This window comes from Aspergillus tubingensis (genome assembly GCF_013340325.1).
Source record: "Aspergillus tubingensis WU-2223L DNA, scaffold_13, whole genome shotgun sequence".
In the NCBI taxonomy this organism is placed as follows: Eukaryota; Fungi; Ascomycota; class Eurotiomycetes; order Eurotiales; family Aspergillaceae; genus Aspergillus; species Aspergillus tubingensis.
This window is the reverse complement of record NW_023336287.1, coordinates 907,556-925,780: the sequence shown is the minus strand read 5'-3', so window position 1 is coordinate 925,780 and position 18,225 is coordinate 907,556. Positions and strand designations below refer to the sequence as shown.

Below are 18,225 nucleotides of genomic sequence, written 5' to 3'. Positions count from 1 at the left end.
AATTCTAGTCTCATCATATCTGTATATACTCTATACATCTGAACATAACCTAAAATATGAGTTTAGTGTACACCCCATCTAGTCTACCGCAATGTAACCAATTCCTCAGCACTGGTAGGATGAATAGCCACACAGCTGTCAAAGTCCTTCTTCGTAGCGCCCATCTTCACAGCGACGCCGAAACCCTGGAGCATCTCTCCCACTCCCAGACCCAGGATGTGCAAGCCAACAACCTTCTCCTCCGGACCGGCGCAGACCAGCTTGAACTCGGTCGGGTTCTTCTTCTTCTCCTCAGCCGGCATCACGTCGTAGTACATGGCCGTGAACCGAGTGTGGTAAATCTTGATCTGGTCATCGCCGTAGCGCTCACGGGCTTCGGGCTCGGTGAGACCTACGGTACCGACCTCGGGGTGAGAGAAGACCACCGTGGGGATGTTGTCATAGGAAAGCTTGGAGTCGCGAACTTCGTCAGGGCCGAAGAGACGGTTGCCGAGTTGGCGACCGGCGGCAATAGCAACTGTTTGGTATTAGTTTGGCCATGATACGTTAAGAGATGGCAGGGGACAGCATGGAGGGGGGACACATACCAGGAGTCAACTCGGCGTGACCAGTCACATCACCCAGAGCATAAACACCGTCGACACTGGTGTTCTGGTATTCATCGACTTCGATGTGGCCGGACTTGTTCAGCTTAACGCCGGGGACATCGAGGTTCAGGTCCTCAACCTCGGGCAGGCGACCCACGGCCCAGAGGAGCTCGTTGACCTCCATTTCCGAACCGTCGTTCGAGATAAGCTTGAGCAGCTTGTCCTTGCCCTTACCATCGCGGATGAGCTGCACCTCCTTAAGACCAGGGTGCTTCTTGTGGATGTGGATGCCAGAGGCCTCGTAGCGCTCCGTCATAGTGTTCTGGATCATGGGGTCGAACTTGCGCAGGAACGTCTCGCCACGGATGAACATGTGCGTCTCACATCCAACAGCGCCCATGACACCGGCCAACTCCACCGCAATGTATCCCGCACCGACAACGGCAATCTTGGGAGGCAATTCTTCGATCTCGAAGAAGCCATCGCTGGTGATACCGTGCTCAGCGCCCTTGATGTCCGGGATGCTGGGCCGTCCACCGACCGCAATCAGAATGTGAGGGGCCGAGTACCGTGCCTTGGAGCCGTCCTCGAGCGTCACCTCGATGGTCTTGGGCTCGACGAAACCGGCGCGGCCGTGGACAAGATCAATGCCCTCGCGGCCCCAGTTGCGCTCGTAGATTCCGTTCAAGCGCTTGATAGTGGAGTCGCGGATTTCCTTGAAGTGGCGGTAATTCTTGTCGACATTCTCAGAGACGTCGTAGCCGTAGTGCTTGGCGACGTGGAGAGTCTCGTTGATGGAGGCGAAGTTCCAGGTCATCTTCTTGGGGACACAGCTGCAGGGATGATACTGCGTTAACGAGATGGTCCCAGATAGTAGGGGGAAAGAAAGAAAGAAAGAAAGAAAGCAGCTTACCCGACATTGACACAGGTACCTCCGGAGCGACCACTTTCCACAATCAAGGTCTTTGCGCCATACCAGCCGGCAGCTCTGCGTCCGCTACCGCTACCACCGCTACCACCACCGATGACGATGTAGTCATATTGCTTGACCTCAGTGGGGGCCATGTTGTTTGCGTCAGCAGCCGAGGAGGAGGATGAGAAATGTCTAGTGAGAGCAGAGAGACGGGATGCGACCGAAGAGGAGGAGCGGAGAGCCAGAGTGCTTTGTCGGGGAAGAATGGTGGACGGGGTGGCTGTAGCAATGCCTCTACCCTGGAGCAAAGGTGTCGCGACGATGGGAGAGGAGCGGGCGCGAATGCTAGAAGTTGGGGAGAGAAGAAGCCGGTTCTTAAGAGCCTGGGCGGGACGAGGACGGAGAGAGGGGCAGGAGAGCATGGAGTGCTGATGTGAGGGGAGAACAACAGCCACTGGTAGGCAAGGGAACTTAAAAGGTCGGAGGACGGGGCGGAGGAGGGGCTCTCAAGTAAGAAAAAAAAGCTGAGGGAGAGGAAGACGGATTGATGATTAGCTGGTCGGGGAATGGCGTCAATGACGGAAGCCCGCAATTAGTCAGTCAATCATTTTTTTAACTACTTCAACGATCAATCAATTAATAACTATTTTTATTTTATTTTATTTTTCCCCCCTCTAAACATAAGGCTCAAATATTTGAACTATGGGGTACATTGATCAGGAAATAATGAATCCGGAAGAAGAAATTATTGAATCATCCACGCTGATTCTGACGCAATGGGCGAGTTGGTAGAGGAAATACTACTTTGTATATTCCCCGACTCTCGGGATGCACGTGACAGAGACGCCGGGGAAGTGATTGATAAGCAGCCAGTTAGTCTAGACTGGTTGCAGAACTCGTGGGAGAAGCATCTAGTGAATTATATTATCAATCTAGTCGGATCTCAGAATCGGGATTTTATAGCTACTATCTTTAATGGGGCAGTGGCTCCAATCAATGCTATCTCGATTTTGATATAATGCTTTGCAGTGCTCCCATCCTTCCTTCCATATCATCATAACCTAGTAGTAGTAAGTTCACGAAGGGATCAATCATAACCATAATTTGGCCCGCCTTCCACATGGAAGATAGCAAGACGGGTCACCGTAAAGCTTGTTTCTCGTTCCTGCTGATCCCCATTCATGGCATCACATCCTTCATGCTTCCTAGTAGAAGTTACCTTTTCATACAGTCCTGATACTCGATTCCTGGCCGGATTATTGCCCCGGAAAAAGGTAGCGTGACTGGTGGCAGGGTCAATCCTCACTCCAACCCTCGATTGAGTGAATTCCCCCATGCAATTATGATAGTCCGTCTTTTCTATGTCAATTTCATTTACGGGCCCTAAAGCCCTTATGCCCTTTCCACCCAAGTGAAAGAGATCGAAGCTTGGCTGAAGCTGGAAGAGAAGTCGCGGAACGGCGATACTCTCCCTTTCCTCATTTGCAGCAGGCGACTGCGTATCGCCAGAGAAGAATGCCCCCACAACTACTCTCGTCGAGTCCTGGCCTTGGTGTCCCAGGAGAAGAACAAGATGCGACCGATGTTTCGGATCGTCATGACGAATATGCTGTAACACATGGCCCAGATCAAACCTGTCCGTCGAGTCATGACATTTGGAAAAGACGATCGGCTTAGTCTTTCGATGCAAATCGGTTTTCTGATGAATCTCAAACGATGGGACGAACAATGAGACTGCACGAAGGATTCCATCCCAAGTGGAATCTGGGGATGATTCCGTCTCTAAAGTTGACAACTCGGTGGGCAGGGAAGGTTGGAAAAGTGTTGCCCAAAGCTGATGGAACCATTGCTCTAGATTTGGCTAATGTGCGCGACATTGTTAGTCAACCTAATAAGAGTAGTAGAAAGATAGCAGAAGAGATCATTATTACCAAGATGCCTAGAGCCTCGAAAACCAAGTCGGGGGACAGGGACTCGTCCTGGTCATGGCTGAATGATCGGGCCAGGATTTTAGCCAGTTCTTCGTTCTCTGGACTAGGCTCTTCCAAGGAACCGTAATGAAAGCCACGACCCCAAGTCGTTTTGTAGACTTTTAGCCTCATGATCAGGCATAGTAAATCGGCCAAGTCATTGACCTTCATCTGAAACTGGACTGTCCTACCTTCAAGTAAGCGTCCCGCCAGCGGCATCAGCTTCTCGGGGGTTGCAGGCAATTTGGGATGGGAAGGACATATTGTAAGCATAGCATCGATGGCATCTTCGGTAACGAGGGTGTCGAAATTAGTGACGTGTGGATGTGAAGTCAGATGAGGACAACCAATGCTGATGCTTCGAAAGATCCGATTAATCCTAACTTTGCAGTTACATTTTTCCCGAAAAGGCCCCCAGCGACGACCGAAGCCGTCGTCTTCGATCCCGAGAAGCTCTGTGCCTTGAAGAGAGAGCAGAATGAGTGCACGCTCAAAGGTTGGCAGCTCTAGCTTATTGTCGTCTGCTCCGATGAGTGGGAACGGGTGATAGGCGTAGAAGCAGAAGCAAGACCAGAGGACATCAATAGCTGTCTCTGGGATGGTGGTATCCGGATGATTCCGAGCAAGGTAAATTTGAAAGCTCTTTTTCGTCCAATCTGGAATGATATCCAAGTGTCTTCTTAGCTAGTGTCCAGTATGGGATATCCCACTCGCTCACTGGGGTGGACTCTGGTGTGGGTAGGAGTACGTACAAGGCTGCTCCTGGGACGAGTCTTGAATGCTATGTGTGTAGAAGATGTCCCGTGGTGTCACTGTGCTGCTTTCTTCTTGGAGTAGACAGGTATGTAGATGTGAAAGCACAGAATCTGAACAACTCTAGTCAGCACCATTCTTTCATCCCTCGACAGTACCAGCCATTTACCGACTAACCCGGTGTGGTAGTGCGAAGGAATTGATCAAGCCTCTTCTTTTGATCTCTGAAGAGTATATTGAAGGCTACCCTATCCAAGACGGCCATCATGATTGTTGTTTTGAGTGTCCCTCAGCAGAAGATGAAGCGGTCTACTCAGGATTCTTTCTTCATACAACAAATCCGTAGGATTTATGGATCACCTTGGTGACAATGATTAATGAATGGGGCCAATGCGACATGGGGGCTACGGCTAAGGCGGCTGAGGCGGAGAAGTCAGCAGCTACAAATTAGATAGGTTAGTACCCAGGAGCCTCTCCACTGCATAGATAACTTGGTGCCTACTTATCTGTTCTACTGATTGTCTACAGACCAATCATATTGGTTTATTTGCCGGCTAACCGGCTCAGCCTTGTTGCTAGAAATGCACCTAGTTGGGATTTCGAGGGTTCTACCACGACTTGGCACGTTCTTAGTTCATTGCGGCTAGTTCATCTCGCAAGGCGCAACGGATAGGCTGGCCTGATATCGTATAGTAGCAGCTCCCGATGGGGTCGACATTCGAGTCGTATAGAGACTATGATAAGGCCTTCTACTGTCTCTACCCACAACTTTAGATCGACTTGTCGGAGATTCTTATTCACATGCTCCGATTAATGACAGGACATCAAAGAGCTTACCACAAAATTTACCTCACGTCATCTTGGAAGGATCACAGAACCACTGGGCTGTGCACCCCTGCCAAGTAACGGTTTCAAAATGCCCCCATTATGAAGAAATGGTCAACGCAGTACTTTGAGGCGCTAGGCGATCCTAATAGGGGGGCCAAAATTATCGGAATCCTGCGGATCATCCTTAATCGCTATGCAACAAAGGGAAAGCCCCGTGACCCTGTAACATGCCTGCTATCTAGTATCATCTATCTAAATATAAAGTGTAGTGGTTCTGCATTGGGAATCATAATAACCTGCATGTACTTCTAGTCGCGGTCAACTAATTGATCAACCGCTCCACTCCCTGTTATCTCCAAGGACCATGGAATTAATACCAAAAGGTTTCATAATGGAACAGGTGACTATTCAGAAGCAAAGTGGACCCTAAAGCTGCCCGCCCCCAATACTCGGTGGGACCTCGCCGTCTAAACGCCTGTAGGGCTCTTCAATCCAGATTAATTCTGTTGGTCCAGGGTCCAGGTATTGAATGCTAGTTGATCTGACCCGCCCAAAGCCGAAAGTATGACTTTACAGCCCCTAATATTCGTTCAATATGTCACTGGATAGTCCAATGCAGCGCGATACCACTCTGGTAGCTATCAAAATCGCCCCAATCCTTTCAATGCATTGCCTCGATACATAGAAGAGCGGCAAATCTATATAACTCCAGTTTGTCTGTTGCTTTGCGTTGTTCATCCATCCGTTCATTCTACTGTATAACACTCATTTACTATCAGCCATTGCCCTCATCACACTCATTCTATAGACCATTCGTTCTTTTCTCATATTGTTATTATTTATAATTCCGGAACATCCTTGCCGTCGGCCTATTTGGTGACAAAATGTGGTTTAACCTTACCACCAATCAGAAGGCCTTCGCCTTGACTTCTTTGCTCCTAACGCCCGGTGCCTTAGCAGCTGCTATACCGCCAAGCGAAGTCAACTCGGACTTGATAACGCCCTCATTTGTTGCTGATGTTCCGACGAACACACATGTCCCTACAACTGGAGCGGATGGAAGCCTAACCTCCGACCCAAATGTAGGTGTGACCTGTCGGGTGAGTACCAATGCTCTTCCTTTTCTCTTCTTATCTTCTTTTGATCGCTGTTTGGTTCTGACAAATCCAATTCCAGACCTGCGATGAAGACGGTACCCCGAAGAGCATCTGGGAAATTATTGCTTCCCAGCCGAATGCTGCTCCCAGATCCGTCGACGGGGTCCATTTCCTGACTGAGCGAGACGACGATACCCCGGAGAACATCTGGGAAGTTATTTCTGGTCCGCCGAATGCTGCACCTAGATCCGTTGACGGGGAACCTTCCCTGACTGAGCGAGACGACGATGCGGAATCTATCACTGGCCCCCACGGGTACCAGCCTTCCACCTCTGTTGACGAAGCCTCTTCCCTAACAGAGCGATCCAACGTTGATGCGAATGACATTACTTCCGAATTTCGAGAGGAGGACACCCTAAGCGGAAATTCAGATGATGATGTTGCACCATCGAAGACTACACGCCAGCCGACGACCGAGGTGAAACGGGCTGCAAAAGTCACCGGTGATGCCAAATATAAGAAACTTAAGGAAGCCCTCGGGAAAACACCAGAAGTTGGCCAGGGCTATGCCATCAAAATCAGTATGTACTAATGAAACCTCCGTCCCCAACTTGCCATCCTATCATCCCAGGTGCATTGTGCAGTAATTCTGACCGAACAATCTCTTTAGGGAGTGAACGAGCTCGAGTCGCCGGCAAGAAGGTCCCCGACCATTACCTGATAGCTGCAGGCTATGTGACCGAGCACAAAGAAGGCGGCGTCACTTATCTCAAATTTTCCTCTGGATGCTGGGACATTCAGCTCGAGGGCAAGAAGATTGTGTTCACAGATCGTGGTGCCAGCAGCTGGTATGACTGGAGCGAGACTAAAATGGAGGTGCTCGGTAAGATCAGGTCGGGCGTGGACAACACGGAGATCGAGAGATATGGGGAACAGATTGCCGCCAAGATGAATAAGAAGGGTTATAACACCCTTTTTAACAATTGTCGGGACTTTGTGCTTAAACTGTATGCCGAGATCAAGGCTTGATTGGAGGGTTTAGGGTTTGGGCCGGGGCTTCTGCTGGTTATACCATGTTAAGAGGTGTTCTGTCATGCATTTTGAGTGTGATAGCTGGAGGTATCTAAATGTCAGGTTGCTTGTAAATTACGTCCAGTAAGTCACGGCCTTTCCAGCATTCAATGTATATAGCCGTAGACTAGTCCTTTGTTGGACATAATGCAGAATGAACAATACGTTACTAGCAGGTGTTATTCGATCGCAGTAGATCAATTGAGCCAGGGAGAGCGTTGCTGCCCAGGTTGATTGAAATTGAGGCCGATTGCTAAACAGTAGTTCCTAGTAGCACATGGGGGCGACGCCAAGGGTGGCCAGGTGAGGGATGGACCATTAACAATCTTAGCTTTCAGCGCTTAGTAGTGCTTATTTATATACAAGGGTATTGAATGGGGGCCAAGGAATGCCACACACTCAACCACACATGTCCAATGTTATCTATTTATCTCCTGTTGATGAAGCTAGTCAGTTTGCTGGTGAATTATGACTAGGTCATACTTTGGTATCATATTCGATATTCTGGGTCATTCCAATACACTGTGATGTCTGCGCTAGTGACCGAGAAAATAAAAAAGAAACAGTTTTCAACTTCGAGTATTCACTCGAGTAATCATCCGAGCATAATAAGTACAGATGATCTCCACGTACTAGCAAGTACCATGTCCAGTTCATCCTGATTCCATCTCACCACCTCCAACTTAGTCTTGCGCCAATTGTACCCAGCTCTGCCAGCGGAGCTACTACATTACATGCAGTAACATATAAAATGCCTCGCAGCCCGCGGACCCATGACACTTTTCGAAAGCCTCCTGCTTTAACTTCTTGGCTTCTTCCTCCTCGGCCTTTTTCTCCTCGGGAGTTAGCTCTTTAGTCTCAGTTCCTGAAGCAGATTTTCAGATTTTGTTAGCTTCGCGGTAGCACAAACCCAGAACGTAGTTAGAGGGGTAGGGGCCAATGATTAGAATAGCACATACTTGCTGCGATAGTGTCGCTCTCTCGTTTCATCTGCATTGCGGATTCGTCGGTAGTCTGTTCATTGTCTTCGCCTTCACGGCAAGACTGGAGATCATTGGGTTAGAGCTCAGCGAGATCAAGTTAGCCGAGGTCATTCGCACTCACCTGACAGTCTGGGACACCTTCATAAGGGAGTGAGGCTGGACTGACATCCCCCTGACCGGTAGGCACTTGCGTGTTGGTTGGTGCCACAGAGACCGATGCCGGGTCAGGAACGCTCACGGGGATAGCAGCTGCTGAGATCCCAGATGCGAGGAGCAAAGAAGCTAGAATAAAGGCCTTTTGGACAGTGATCTGTCTGGACCACATTTCGACAATGGATGTGTTAATGGTGACAATTTAACGATTGATGATTGCAATGATAAAGAGTAACGAGTGGGCTTGTGCAGTAGTGAAGGAGAGTGAGAGTAACGATAGCAACAACGGACAAACACGGTGATTCTAAATGAATGATTGCCTAGTGATAGTAGCAATGAGGAGGGCATGACAGGGCTATATATAATTACCTTGACCTCCTAGTATATAAAACTAGCAAGACACTTCATGTAGTAGATCTAGGATAGTAGTATTGGGGCGGTTTCAAAAACTACCAGGGTATATAGCTGCGCCAACTACTTACCCTGGCATAGAAGGTGCACATCGAGTGTGAGCAGGACTTGGGGGCCAGCACATTTCTCCCAGTATAGAGCACGAAGCCAATGTAATCCATTGACTTCTGGTGGTTTGGCCCCCGACCGTGCAAGCCTAGCACCTAGAACTGCGTTATTTCCGCTGGAATAGAAGTACTGTTGCACCGAAGGGGCGGCGACTAAGTCAAACGGACAGGGATTGTGATGACAAGGCTGATCCAGAAGCAGCTGACGGACCTAGTAAACCCTGAGCAAGAATCATCTCTCGGGACGCATAGTCTTCAGTCTTGTCTACTCCGAGTGTGCAACGTTCATGCTGTAAGCTTGTTTTACAGTTGTAATAGTAGTAGCGAACGAAAATATATACAAGATTTATGGTGCCAGCCGAGAAAGAGAAGCTCGGACAACTTTCCTACCGTGTAGGATGAGATACACATTACTAGGGGGTAGCAGCAAGGCTGGGGCGAAAATAGCTAGCGACTTTCCACCCATCTACCTACTATGTACGCCGTACGTGCTTTGAGTCTAATTAGGATGAACTCCGTGCGTTGCTCAGCCTCTCTCACAAGACCCACCTTGGATGGATCCGCCGGGTCATTCCACCATCATAATACTAGACACAGCCAGCAATTCTCAGAATACACTCGAGCGAGATAGTCTAGACCATATATCTATAACGGTAAAGGTTAAATGGTGGCAGTGTGGTGTCAAAGGCCGATTCCTGGGGGTCTTTCTCCTGACATCCGGGGTAGAAGAGCGGAGCGGGAAGATCACTTAGCCGCCAAGTATCCGTCGCCAACCGTCAGACCAAGAAGGTGAGGTCTTTAGTTCATGATATAGCAGCATCATGAAACCCAGGTCAGAAGCACCAATTGCGGGTAAACGGCCGCGGAGAATCTAGTGGTGCTACCAGGCAGAGTCCGTGGCAAAGAGCTGTGGTCATGAACTCTACACTGGAATTTGCCATTCTCCGCATCATCTATTTTAACCGTTTGCAGCAGTCTCGGCTGCTTTTCACAGCAACCAGTAACCATTACCAGCCATGAAGGAAGCCTCTCTATATATCTACAGATTCTTGTTCTCTCAAATATTTGTTGTCTGCTGGCTTCTGTCCAAATGAATGAAGGCAGTTAATGTAGTTCATAGCAAACCAGTCGTGAAGATACTCACAAGTGCTTCTTCAAGAGCCAGAGGGTAATTAGGGTAATCGTCTCACTCAGACACTGATATACCCCTGTGGTGCAGCTTCATTGATACTTATAGAATCTTGTCCGTAGAGCCAAATACAATTTATTCGAACGTATTTTTGTCACAAATGGTTAACAAGCATTGCCAGCAAGTGCCCTTCTACCGATTTGCATTATCGCATCTTCACATCCTGCAAGAACTTGGCTCTTCATATCAAGACTATTTCTGCCAATTGTCCATCGTCTGCCGGCTATTAATGAAACAAAATGGACGAAAACATGTGTGACAGATTGATGTTCTAATACTTAGTTATGCGGCCTCGCTTAGTAAAATCACCTTTTAGCAGTCTCACTGGTTTATCCATTGAATGTCATTCTTCGTTTAACTTCTGCCGGAGCTTGGTGAGGAAAGTACGAGCCCTAGAAGCTGTTGAAGACATTGGGAAAGATCTTTGGCCTCAGTATGTATCTCCTGTGCCCTGAAGCGATTGGCATCCAGAGCACTCCGGAGTTTGAGGGGCAGCCCCACCGATAAGGGCCCGGGCGGTTATCGGCGGCGTCTCCGGTGAGAGACTCATGACTCTCTCTCTCTCTCTGTCTGACTCTTACACTTCTCCTCTCTTTCTCTTCCTCTCTTTCTCGCTCTTTCTCTCTTCCATTCTTCCACTCCCTCCTGCTACCTATACTTCTCTGTGGCTCCCCTGCTCCCTTTGTAGAACAGACTAAAACACCATCCCCGCCTCCCCAAGATCAAAAACCCCGCCATAAAAATGGCTGCCGCGGAGCTGAGTCAAGAGCAGCTGGACCAGATCTACGCCTTTGCGGTCGATCTGGGCCGCAAGGCCGGTCAACTTCTGATGGAAAGTGTTGAGAAGCGCATCGGCGGCGGAGCCACGCAGGAAGTTGAGGAGAAGGACAGCGCCGTCGACATTGTCACCCAGACCGATGAAGGTATGCTCTAACACGCCCTCAGCCTGCTATCGACTCGCATCTCACCACTGGACTGCACTGCACAGAAGTAGAAGTATTTATTAAGAACGCAATCCAATCCAAATACCCCACACATAAGTATGTTCCTGAGTCATTCCCCAATCCAAGAGCATCCCCCAGCTGACATATTCAGGTTCCTCGGCGAAGAGTCCTACGCCAAAGGACAGTCGCGCGACTACCTGATCGACGAGCACCCAACATGGTGCATTGATCCCCTAGATGGTAATAACCATAGCCACACTGTATCCCTGCCATCTTGACATGAAATAACTCCCCTTACCTGACCAGGAACCGTCAACTTCACACATATTTTCCCCATGTTCTGCGTTTCCATAGGCTTCATCGTCAACCACCGTCCCATCATCGGCGTGATCTACGCTCCTTTCCAGGACCAGCTTTTCTCGTCTTGTTTAAACCGCGGCGCATGGTTAAACGAAAAGCGCCGTCTCCCGCTCATCCGCAATCCGACCATCCCACCCATGCCGCCCAATGCTCCCAGCAAGTGCATTCTATCCTGCGAATGGGGCAAGGACCGTCGCGACATCCCCGACGGGAACCTGCATCGCAAGATTGAGAGTTTTGTGAACCTAGCAGCAGAACTGGGTAGTCGCGGTGGCAAGGGAGGTATGGTGCACGGAGTTAGGAGTCTAGGAAGCGCTACGTTAGATTTGGCGTACACGGCTATGGGGTCATTTGATATCTGGTGGGAGGGTGGTTGCTGGGAGTGGTACGTTCCTTTTTCCACGAATCTTTCCATCTTTCCGAGTTATATTTGGCTAAATCGAGTGTGGTTGGTAGGGACGTCGCAGCGGGTATCGCCATTCTCTTGGAGGCAGGCGGCCTGGTCACAACCGCCAATCCCCCGGAGGACCCGGACACTGCGCCCATTGAAGATGTTCGACTCGGCAGCCGACTCTATCTTGCCATTAGGTATGTGACACTCTTTTTTTGCCTTGTGGCTTAGTACGGCATCTAACTGTAGTAGACCGGCTGGTCCGTCGGCGACAGAAACCGGACGCCAGACGCAGGAGCGCACTGTGCGGGAAGTGTGGAAGCGCGTGCGACAGCTGGAATATACCCGGCCGGGCGCGTGAGCATCTCAGCTATAGATATACACCGATATATATTACTGATAGAATATCCATAATAGTTACTATACAGGACAGAAGCGACAAGGAGGGAAAGGCATGAAGACATCATATTGCACTATATACAGCAGCCAGATCCACGTATGTACCTAATCAAACACACGTCATATCTATCATCGGGCTCTCTTCACTGAGCCAGCCCTATTCTTTTGAGTTTTGGTCTTCCATAACAAGCAATGCACCGGGTATGCGAGAGTCTATACAGGAATGAATCATCATGAAACATGTCGGATGTTGAAGGGATAAAGAAGGAGGCGAAAGGAAGAAAGCTTTTACAGAGTAGCCTTCTCCCTCTCAGCCAAATTCTTGGCCACAAGCTCCTTGGCCGTATCCAACAAGCCAGGAACAGCCACCACATCCTTTCCAGTCCAAAGCTTAGCCTGCTCCAGACCCTGCCAGAGCAGCGCCTCGGAGCCAACGATAACCTTCCACCCGGCGGCATCAGCCAACTCGGCAATCTCGGTCCAGATAACAGGGTGGTAGCACATCTCCAGAATAACGCCCTTGGGCTTGCCATCCTCCTTGGCGCCCAACAACGCCGTCAGGACATTCCTGGCACGAATCTCCTCCTCGGTCTTAGGCGGGTAGTTGGGGATACCCGAGACAATAGCAGCGGGGCTCTCCAGGGTCTTCGCAACCTCGGGATCCGTAACGTGGATCAAGGGCGCCTTGTCCGCGGACGGATTGCGCTGCTGATCCTCCTCCATGATGGCCTGCACCTCACTAGCATCACGGTTCACAATGTAGATCTTGCTGGCGCCGAGCCACTTGCGCATGACATAGATGGCGGAGCGAGCGGTACCACCACCACCGACAACGAGGGCAGGCTTGCCAGCGAACCGCTCGGCCGCGTTAGCGGTGTTCTGGACGAGGGCTTCGCGAATACCGATGCAGTCGGTGTTGGTACCGACGTAGGAGCGGGAGCCGTCGGCATTGTCGCGCAGGAAAATGGTGTTGCAGGCGCCGGCTTGGCGGGCGTCTTCGGTGAGGTCGTCCAGGTGCGGCATGATGGAGACCTTCCAGGGCATGGTGACGGAGGAGCCGACGAATTTAGGGTTGGCGCGGATGGAGGACAGGAAGGTGTCGATGGGCGGGGAGCGTGTGTACGGGGGAGGGTAGGTAGCGGAAGTGCCGCAGACGCTGGAGAGGGGGATCTGAATCCAGTTCAGTCCGAGGTGGTTGTAGATAGCGGCATGGAGGGGAGGAGAGAGGGAGTTCAGGAGGGGGTGGCCGTAGAGGTAGGCGACACCATCCCGGTCCTGGGGGATGGTGATGGGTTCTTCAGGTTGAGTGTTGTTGGAGGATGCCATGTTGGGCGGATTTGTAGGTGGTTAGTTAGCGATTTGTGAAGGATCGCAATGAATTGTAGTTTTTATTTCCGGAGAGGAAGAATTGAAGGGAGGGAGGAGGGGGAATTGAGATGGGGAAAGAGAGAGCGAGAAGTGGGAAATTCAAGGGAATGTTTTAAGGGCCCCGCGAGCCACCGATGGCGGAGAAACGTTCGACGAAGGATGGATGCGGCAGGGTGAACCCTTTCCCGCGCTGAACTTCCGCCGGCCAAGTCCTTTCCCCAGCCTACTAAATCTCGTAGTTCAATCTCCCCCGGAATCCCCCCGAACTCAAAATCACGCGCATGACATTGAACCCATCACCAATGAGGTGCTGATCGGCTAAGTCCACCCCGTATTACTGCTGAGAATGCTCCGATACTGCGGAACAATTGCAATTGTGTGCCCCTGGTTGGAAACTCAACACCCCGCAATCGTAACGCTTGGACTTTTTGGTTCAATATCCCGGGGTTTGACTGCTGATTCCCCCCATTCATACTGCTTCTATTACGGAATTTGAGTTCACGACCATGCACAAGCGCACCGTTAACGCCGACGGCAAGCATGAGCAAGGAAATCATGCTGAGAGTGGACTTTCTAGGGATTGCAGTCCTTCCACCAGCATGATAGCTAACAAAAAACCCTTTTGGAAAATGACCAACAAATCCAATAAATAGGTACACACACACAGAGCACTGCAGAGATGAGGAGATCAAACTCTCCACTCAACCCAGGGACCCACAGGTTTCATGCGCTACAAGAACTCCTTGGCACATGTTCCGCCGGTAAAGGGTTCATCTGCTTCTGCCCCGGGTATCCATCGCACGGGGTGTTCATATCCGGACTATCTGGGAGGAGTCTACTGAATTTTCCCAGTAAATGTGACCTTGCATACATTGGGCAGGTAGTTTATAAACAGAATCCATTTTGCAGCTATATCATGGATAAATGGCGGGTTACTGCACTTTGACGCCGACAGTATCCGCCTACCTCCTAAGTGTGGAGGTGGAAGCTACCTATGAAGCAGTCCTACTAGTATGGCAGATTTGAGCTCTCCAGGGTGATGGCTTTCGAGGGATGCAACCTGCTGCGAGCTGGGAGTTGATGGATATGATAAAGTCACGTGATTAGTATGCGGTTATCGAACCGGCGATAAACGCGCCGACGATTTTCCCGCCTGATAACGCCACCCTTGCGATAGCCATCGTCTACCGGTTCGATTGTCAAGCTCGCCCTCTCCCAGTCACTCTTTCAAAGAAGAAATGGTGACAGAGGAACAGTCAGCGCCCCCGCCCGGAGCCGGGATGGGCACGCCCGGCGGTCCGAAGCGGACTCCGCTGACTCCAGAGCAATTGCGGAGAATAGTACATACTATGATCACGGTTCCTCTAGTTCGGAGCTAACACGATACTGAAATTAGGAAAGCAACCGCCAGAAAGCCATAGCAATACGGGAGCAACGCGAAGCAGAACAGGCTCGGGCTCACAATGCTGACCCTTCATCTACCAAAGGTGTCAAACGAACGTACTCCTCCATGACTGCCTCCGATCCCCCGGCGACTCTGCGCGATGCGGCCTCTACAGATAACCGCCCACTAGATGGCATCAAGCCGGCGCGCAACTTTACCAAATTCGTTGAATATGACTTCTCTAAGATCACGGACACGAAGGGAGGGTTCTTGACCGAAGAAGATGACCGGTTCAACAAAGCCCTTCACGTTCGGGATGAGAAGGCGGAGCAAAAGCCAGCACACATGACGCAGAAGGAATGGGAGCGACAACAGCTGCTGAAGAATCTCCATCGAGATCGAGCGGGAATTTTTGAACCGGGGCTGAGTGTGCTGGATGAGCGGACGCAACAGAAAACATGTCGAGAGTGTGGCAGCTTAGAAATCGACTGGAAATGGGAGGAAGCTTTCCGATGCTGTGTCTGCCATGCTTGCAAGGATAAATTCCCGGACAAATACAGTCTGCTTACCAAGACTGAAGCACGAGAGGACTATCTCTTGACCAATCGTGAGTATCCCCCCCTCTCCTGCACAGGTTTGCGACAGGTGTTGCCACCGAGCATTTTTGCTGATTACGGGACAAAACTACAGCCGAGCTTCAGGATGAGGAGCTCCTCCCACATCTTGAGCGCCCGAATCCGCATAAATCGACGTGGAATAATATGATGCTGTATCTACGGTACCAGGTCGAAGAATACGCCTTTTCAGCCAAGAAATGGGGTTCGCCGGAAGCATTGGACGCGGAATTCGAGCGACGCGAGAATGAGAAGAAGCGCCGGCGGGAGGTCAAATTCAAGAGCAAACTGGAAGACCTCAAGAAACGTACACGAGTCGACGCATACCGACGAAGCCGTCAAGGAGCAGCCGGTGGTAACTTCGGTGATGACTTGGGGAATGGTGGACGACATGTACATCAGTGGGGAAGATCGGTTGAAGATCCCAAGACGGGGATTGGGGTCAAGAAATGCGTTGACTGCGGGATGGAAGTCGAAGAACTCGAATTCTAAATCATTAATGAACATATTCCTGTACATGGTACTGTCGTCCTGCTCTCATCTAGGTGTTGCAGATACACTCGGTCGCCGATTACTGCCTGAGGTATTGATTTGAAAAGCGCCAAGCGGCGTGGCTCCGCGTACTCTTACCGGACTGGCCCTCCGTAATCTACTGCTTCAGTATTTCTTGGTATCAGCAATATCTCCGACACCTGGAATAATAATAGGTATGTACAAACGAAAAGAAATACCACGTCCTCCGTTTCCAAGGTGCATAACACCCCGAAAGCATACAAGGATGTCTGAGTGAGAGTCACAAAGATCATCCCGAGTCAATGCCGCTTCGGCCGGGACTATACCACATCCAGCCGACCCGGGGATCCACCCAGGTCCTTCGAGTTTCCCATCCGGGCAAGGAAGGGCTGTTACATGCGGAGACGAGCAAACAGAATGAATGGTTCGCAGTCTTCGGGGCTGCTTTCCCTCGCAGGCTGCTATGTCAGCGTTTCTTCTTCTTCTCTTTCCTCCTCTTTCTTCCTCCTCCACTCCTTCTTCCCCGACTTACACAGACCCTTCTGCCCACTCTTCATTTGCCTTCATCCGTTTTCATTATTGCATCATCTTTTCCTTAGTTGCTTGATTGACTACTACTGAAACTGCAGAGTGTTCATCTGTTTGATGGATGGCATGAACAGTGCCCTGTGATTTCACGCTCGCTGGGATGACTGTGAAGCATTAATGGGAGATGGATTATTCAAAAGATGACGATACATCGACGTCTGCTAACACTCGCTGGTCGCTGAAAAGCAAAAGAAACAACAGGTGCAATCGAATCGAGAATATACAACCAATGACCCCGCCCCTAGACGTCGGTCTTGAACGATGTTAGGCGCGCCTTGAGTTCCGCCTCCGACTCATCAATGTCCATCTCTCGAAGAACACCGCTGCCAACATCATATATCAACCCGTGAACCTGAAGCCCCCGATCCTGTACGGCTTCCAGGATGACATTCTTCTCCTTCAACAGTTTGACACCCTCCAGAACATTCAATTCCACCAGCTTAAGGTTGGCTTCGTCGGCCGGCAGCGAGTTCAGCAGATCCAGGTGTCTCGCGCGGAGCTGGCGCAAAGGCAGCAGCCAGGGATCGAGAATACCCAGTTGTTTGTTACCCAGTGCTGCAGCAACACCACCACAGCTGGTGTGGCCGCAGAGGACTACGTGCTTGACCTGCAGGTAGCGGACAGCATACTCGATCACGGCTGAAGAGCTGAGGTCGCCGGCATGGATGACATTGGCGATATTGCGGTGAACGAAGACGTCGCCCGGTTTGAGACCAAGAAGGGTGGTCTCAGGGCATCGAGAATCAGAGCAGCCAATCCAGAGGATCTCCGGGTGCTGGCCGACCGCGAGTGTAGGGAAGAGCGAAGGGTCCTCCTTGGCAATCTGCGCTGCCCAATCCTTGTTCTGATGCAGAGCAGAGGTGAAGCGATCTGAAGAGGCAATATTAGCACACGCTGGTGGCTTGGTGGCTGAAAAGCAAGCGATTTGTCGATATGGGTTTGTGACTGGGCGGAAAAGAAGACGGCGAGGGGTATGAGGAACACCGGCTCCACAGCCCTTATACAATTGTCGCGGTCGCAAAGCAAGCCTTGTGGAATTCATCATGGGGTGAAAGGGTTATGGGGAACAAGAAAGAAGGGTTTGCTCAACCGGAAAACAGCAAAAACGCAGTCAACGGAGGATGAGTCACTTTGCCTGTGCACGGGGGGTGGGCTTTGTGGAATCACGGAGCCACATCCAACAATCACAATCTTGCTCTGGAGGTGTGCATACGCTCAATGAAACAGCGGTACAGGAATGTGGATGCAAAGACACAACGCAAGTTCACAGTGCTCATGGAGTTGGGGAGGGTGGGAAAATCGTGGGTCGCGGCCTCTTTGCGAAGCCGTCCAGGAACGTGTCCAGGAACGCCAAGAAAGCATGGCTCTTGAGTTTATGCTCACGTACCTGTGCTAGTGGTCGACGCCATGATATCTGATGCTGGAGAGAGTTGATCGAGGAAGTTTTGCAATGATGTTTCAGTCGGATTGTTGGATTTGGATGCTATGGAGTAATCTGAGCTGGCAAAGGGGCACTCCTTTCCTTCTCCCCGCCGGAATCCGGGGGAGATTCTCCTGCCACTTCCAGGCCTGCAAACAGTGCAAACACCCACCACGTGAGGG

At 50.6% G+C, this 18,225-nt stretch overlaps 8 protein-coding genes across 8 annotated transcripts; 3 read left to right on the top strand and 5 right to left on the bottom strand.

Annotated features, from left to right (window-relative positions):
• Positions 1 to 83: 83 nt before the first annotated feature.
• glr1 (glutathione-disulfide reductase GLR1) lies at positions 84 to 1,922 on the bottom strand (the record flags this gene model as incomplete). The annotated part of the gene is made up of 3 exons (XM_035505706.1): positions 84 to 517; positions 588 to 1,420; positions 1,501 to 1,922. The coding sequence occupies 3 exons, from the start codon at positions 1,920 to 1,922 to the stop codon at positions 84 to 86; spliced, it is 1,689 nt and encodes a 562-aa protein (XP_035361599.1).
• Positions 1,923 to 2,587: 665 nt separating this feature from the next.
• Positions 2,588 to 4,491, bottom strand: AtWU_10601 (similar to An03g03670; the record flags this gene model as incomplete). Its single annotated transcript, XM_035505705.1, has 4 exons — positions 2,588 to 3,361; positions 3,432 to 4,126; positions 4,223 to 4,336; positions 4,401 to 4,491. 4 exons carry the CDS (start codon positions 4,489 to 4,491, stop codon positions 2,588 to 2,590), a joined length of 1,674 nt encoding a protein of 557 aa, XP_035361598.1.
• Positions 4,492 to 5,935: 1,444 nt separating this feature from the next.
• Positions 5,936 to 7,177, top strand: AtWU_10600 (similar to An03g03680; the record flags this gene model as incomplete). Its single annotated transcript, XM_035505704.1, has 3 exons — positions 5,936 to 6,151; positions 6,228 to 6,729; positions 6,819 to 7,177. The coding sequence occupies 3 exons, from the start codon at positions 5,936 to 5,938 to the stop codon at positions 7,175 to 7,177; spliced, it is 1,077 nt and encodes a 358-aa protein (XP_035361597.1).
• Positions 7,178 to 7,944: 767 nt separating this feature from the next.
• AtWU_10599 (uncharacterized protein) lies at positions 7,945 to 8,527 on the bottom strand (the record flags this gene model as incomplete). Its single annotated transcript, XM_035505703.1, has 3 exons — positions 7,945 to 8,084; positions 8,179 to 8,263; positions 8,324 to 8,527. 3 exons carry the CDS (start codon positions 8,525 to 8,527, stop codon positions 7,945 to 7,947), a joined length of 429 nt encoding a protein of 142 aa, XP_035361596.1.
• A 2,277-nt stretch (positions 8,528 to 10,804) lies between these two features.
• AtWU_10598 (inositol monophosphatase family protein) lies at positions 10,805 to 12,118 on the top strand (the record flags this gene model as incomplete). The annotated part of the gene is made up of 6 exons (XM_035505702.1): positions 10,805 to 10,985; positions 11,051 to 11,102; positions 11,158 to 11,246; positions 11,313 to 11,751; positions 11,823 to 11,954; positions 12,010 to 12,118. The coding sequence occupies 6 exons, from the start codon at positions 10,805 to 10,807 to the stop codon at positions 12,116 to 12,118; spliced, it is 1,002 nt and encodes a 333-aa protein (XP_035361595.1).
• Positions 12,119 to 12,444: 326 nt separating this feature from the next.
• Positions 12,445 to 13,482, bottom strand: AtWU_10597 (shikimate dehydrogenase family protein; the record flags this gene model as incomplete). The annotated part of the gene is made up of 1 exon (XM_035505701.1): positions 12,445 to 13,482. The coding sequence occupies one exon, from the start codon at positions 13,480 to 13,482 to the stop codon at positions 12,445 to 12,447; it is 1,038 nt and encodes a 345-aa protein (XP_035361594.1).
• A 1,280-nt stretch (positions 13,483 to 14,762) lies between these two features.
• On the top strand, positions 14,763 to 16,014 carry rad14 (DNA repair protein RAD14; the record flags this gene model as incomplete). The annotated part of the gene is made up of 3 exons (XM_035505700.1): positions 14,763 to 14,864; positions 14,921 to 15,515; positions 15,599 to 16,014. The coding sequence occupies 3 exons, from the start codon at positions 14,763 to 14,765 to the stop codon at positions 16,012 to 16,014; spliced, it is 1,113 nt and encodes a 370-aa protein (XP_035361593.1).
• An 850-nt stretch (positions 16,015 to 16,864) lies between these two features.
• AtWU_10595 (carbonic anhydrase) lies at positions 16,865 to 17,665 on the bottom strand (the record flags this gene model as incomplete). The annotated part of the gene is made up of 1 exon (XM_035505699.1): positions 16,865 to 17,665. The coding sequence occupies one exon, from the start codon at positions 17,663 to 17,665 to the stop codon at positions 16,865 to 16,867; it is 801 nt and encodes a 266-aa protein (XP_035361592.1).
• Positions 17,666 to 18,225: the final 560 nt, after the last annotated feature.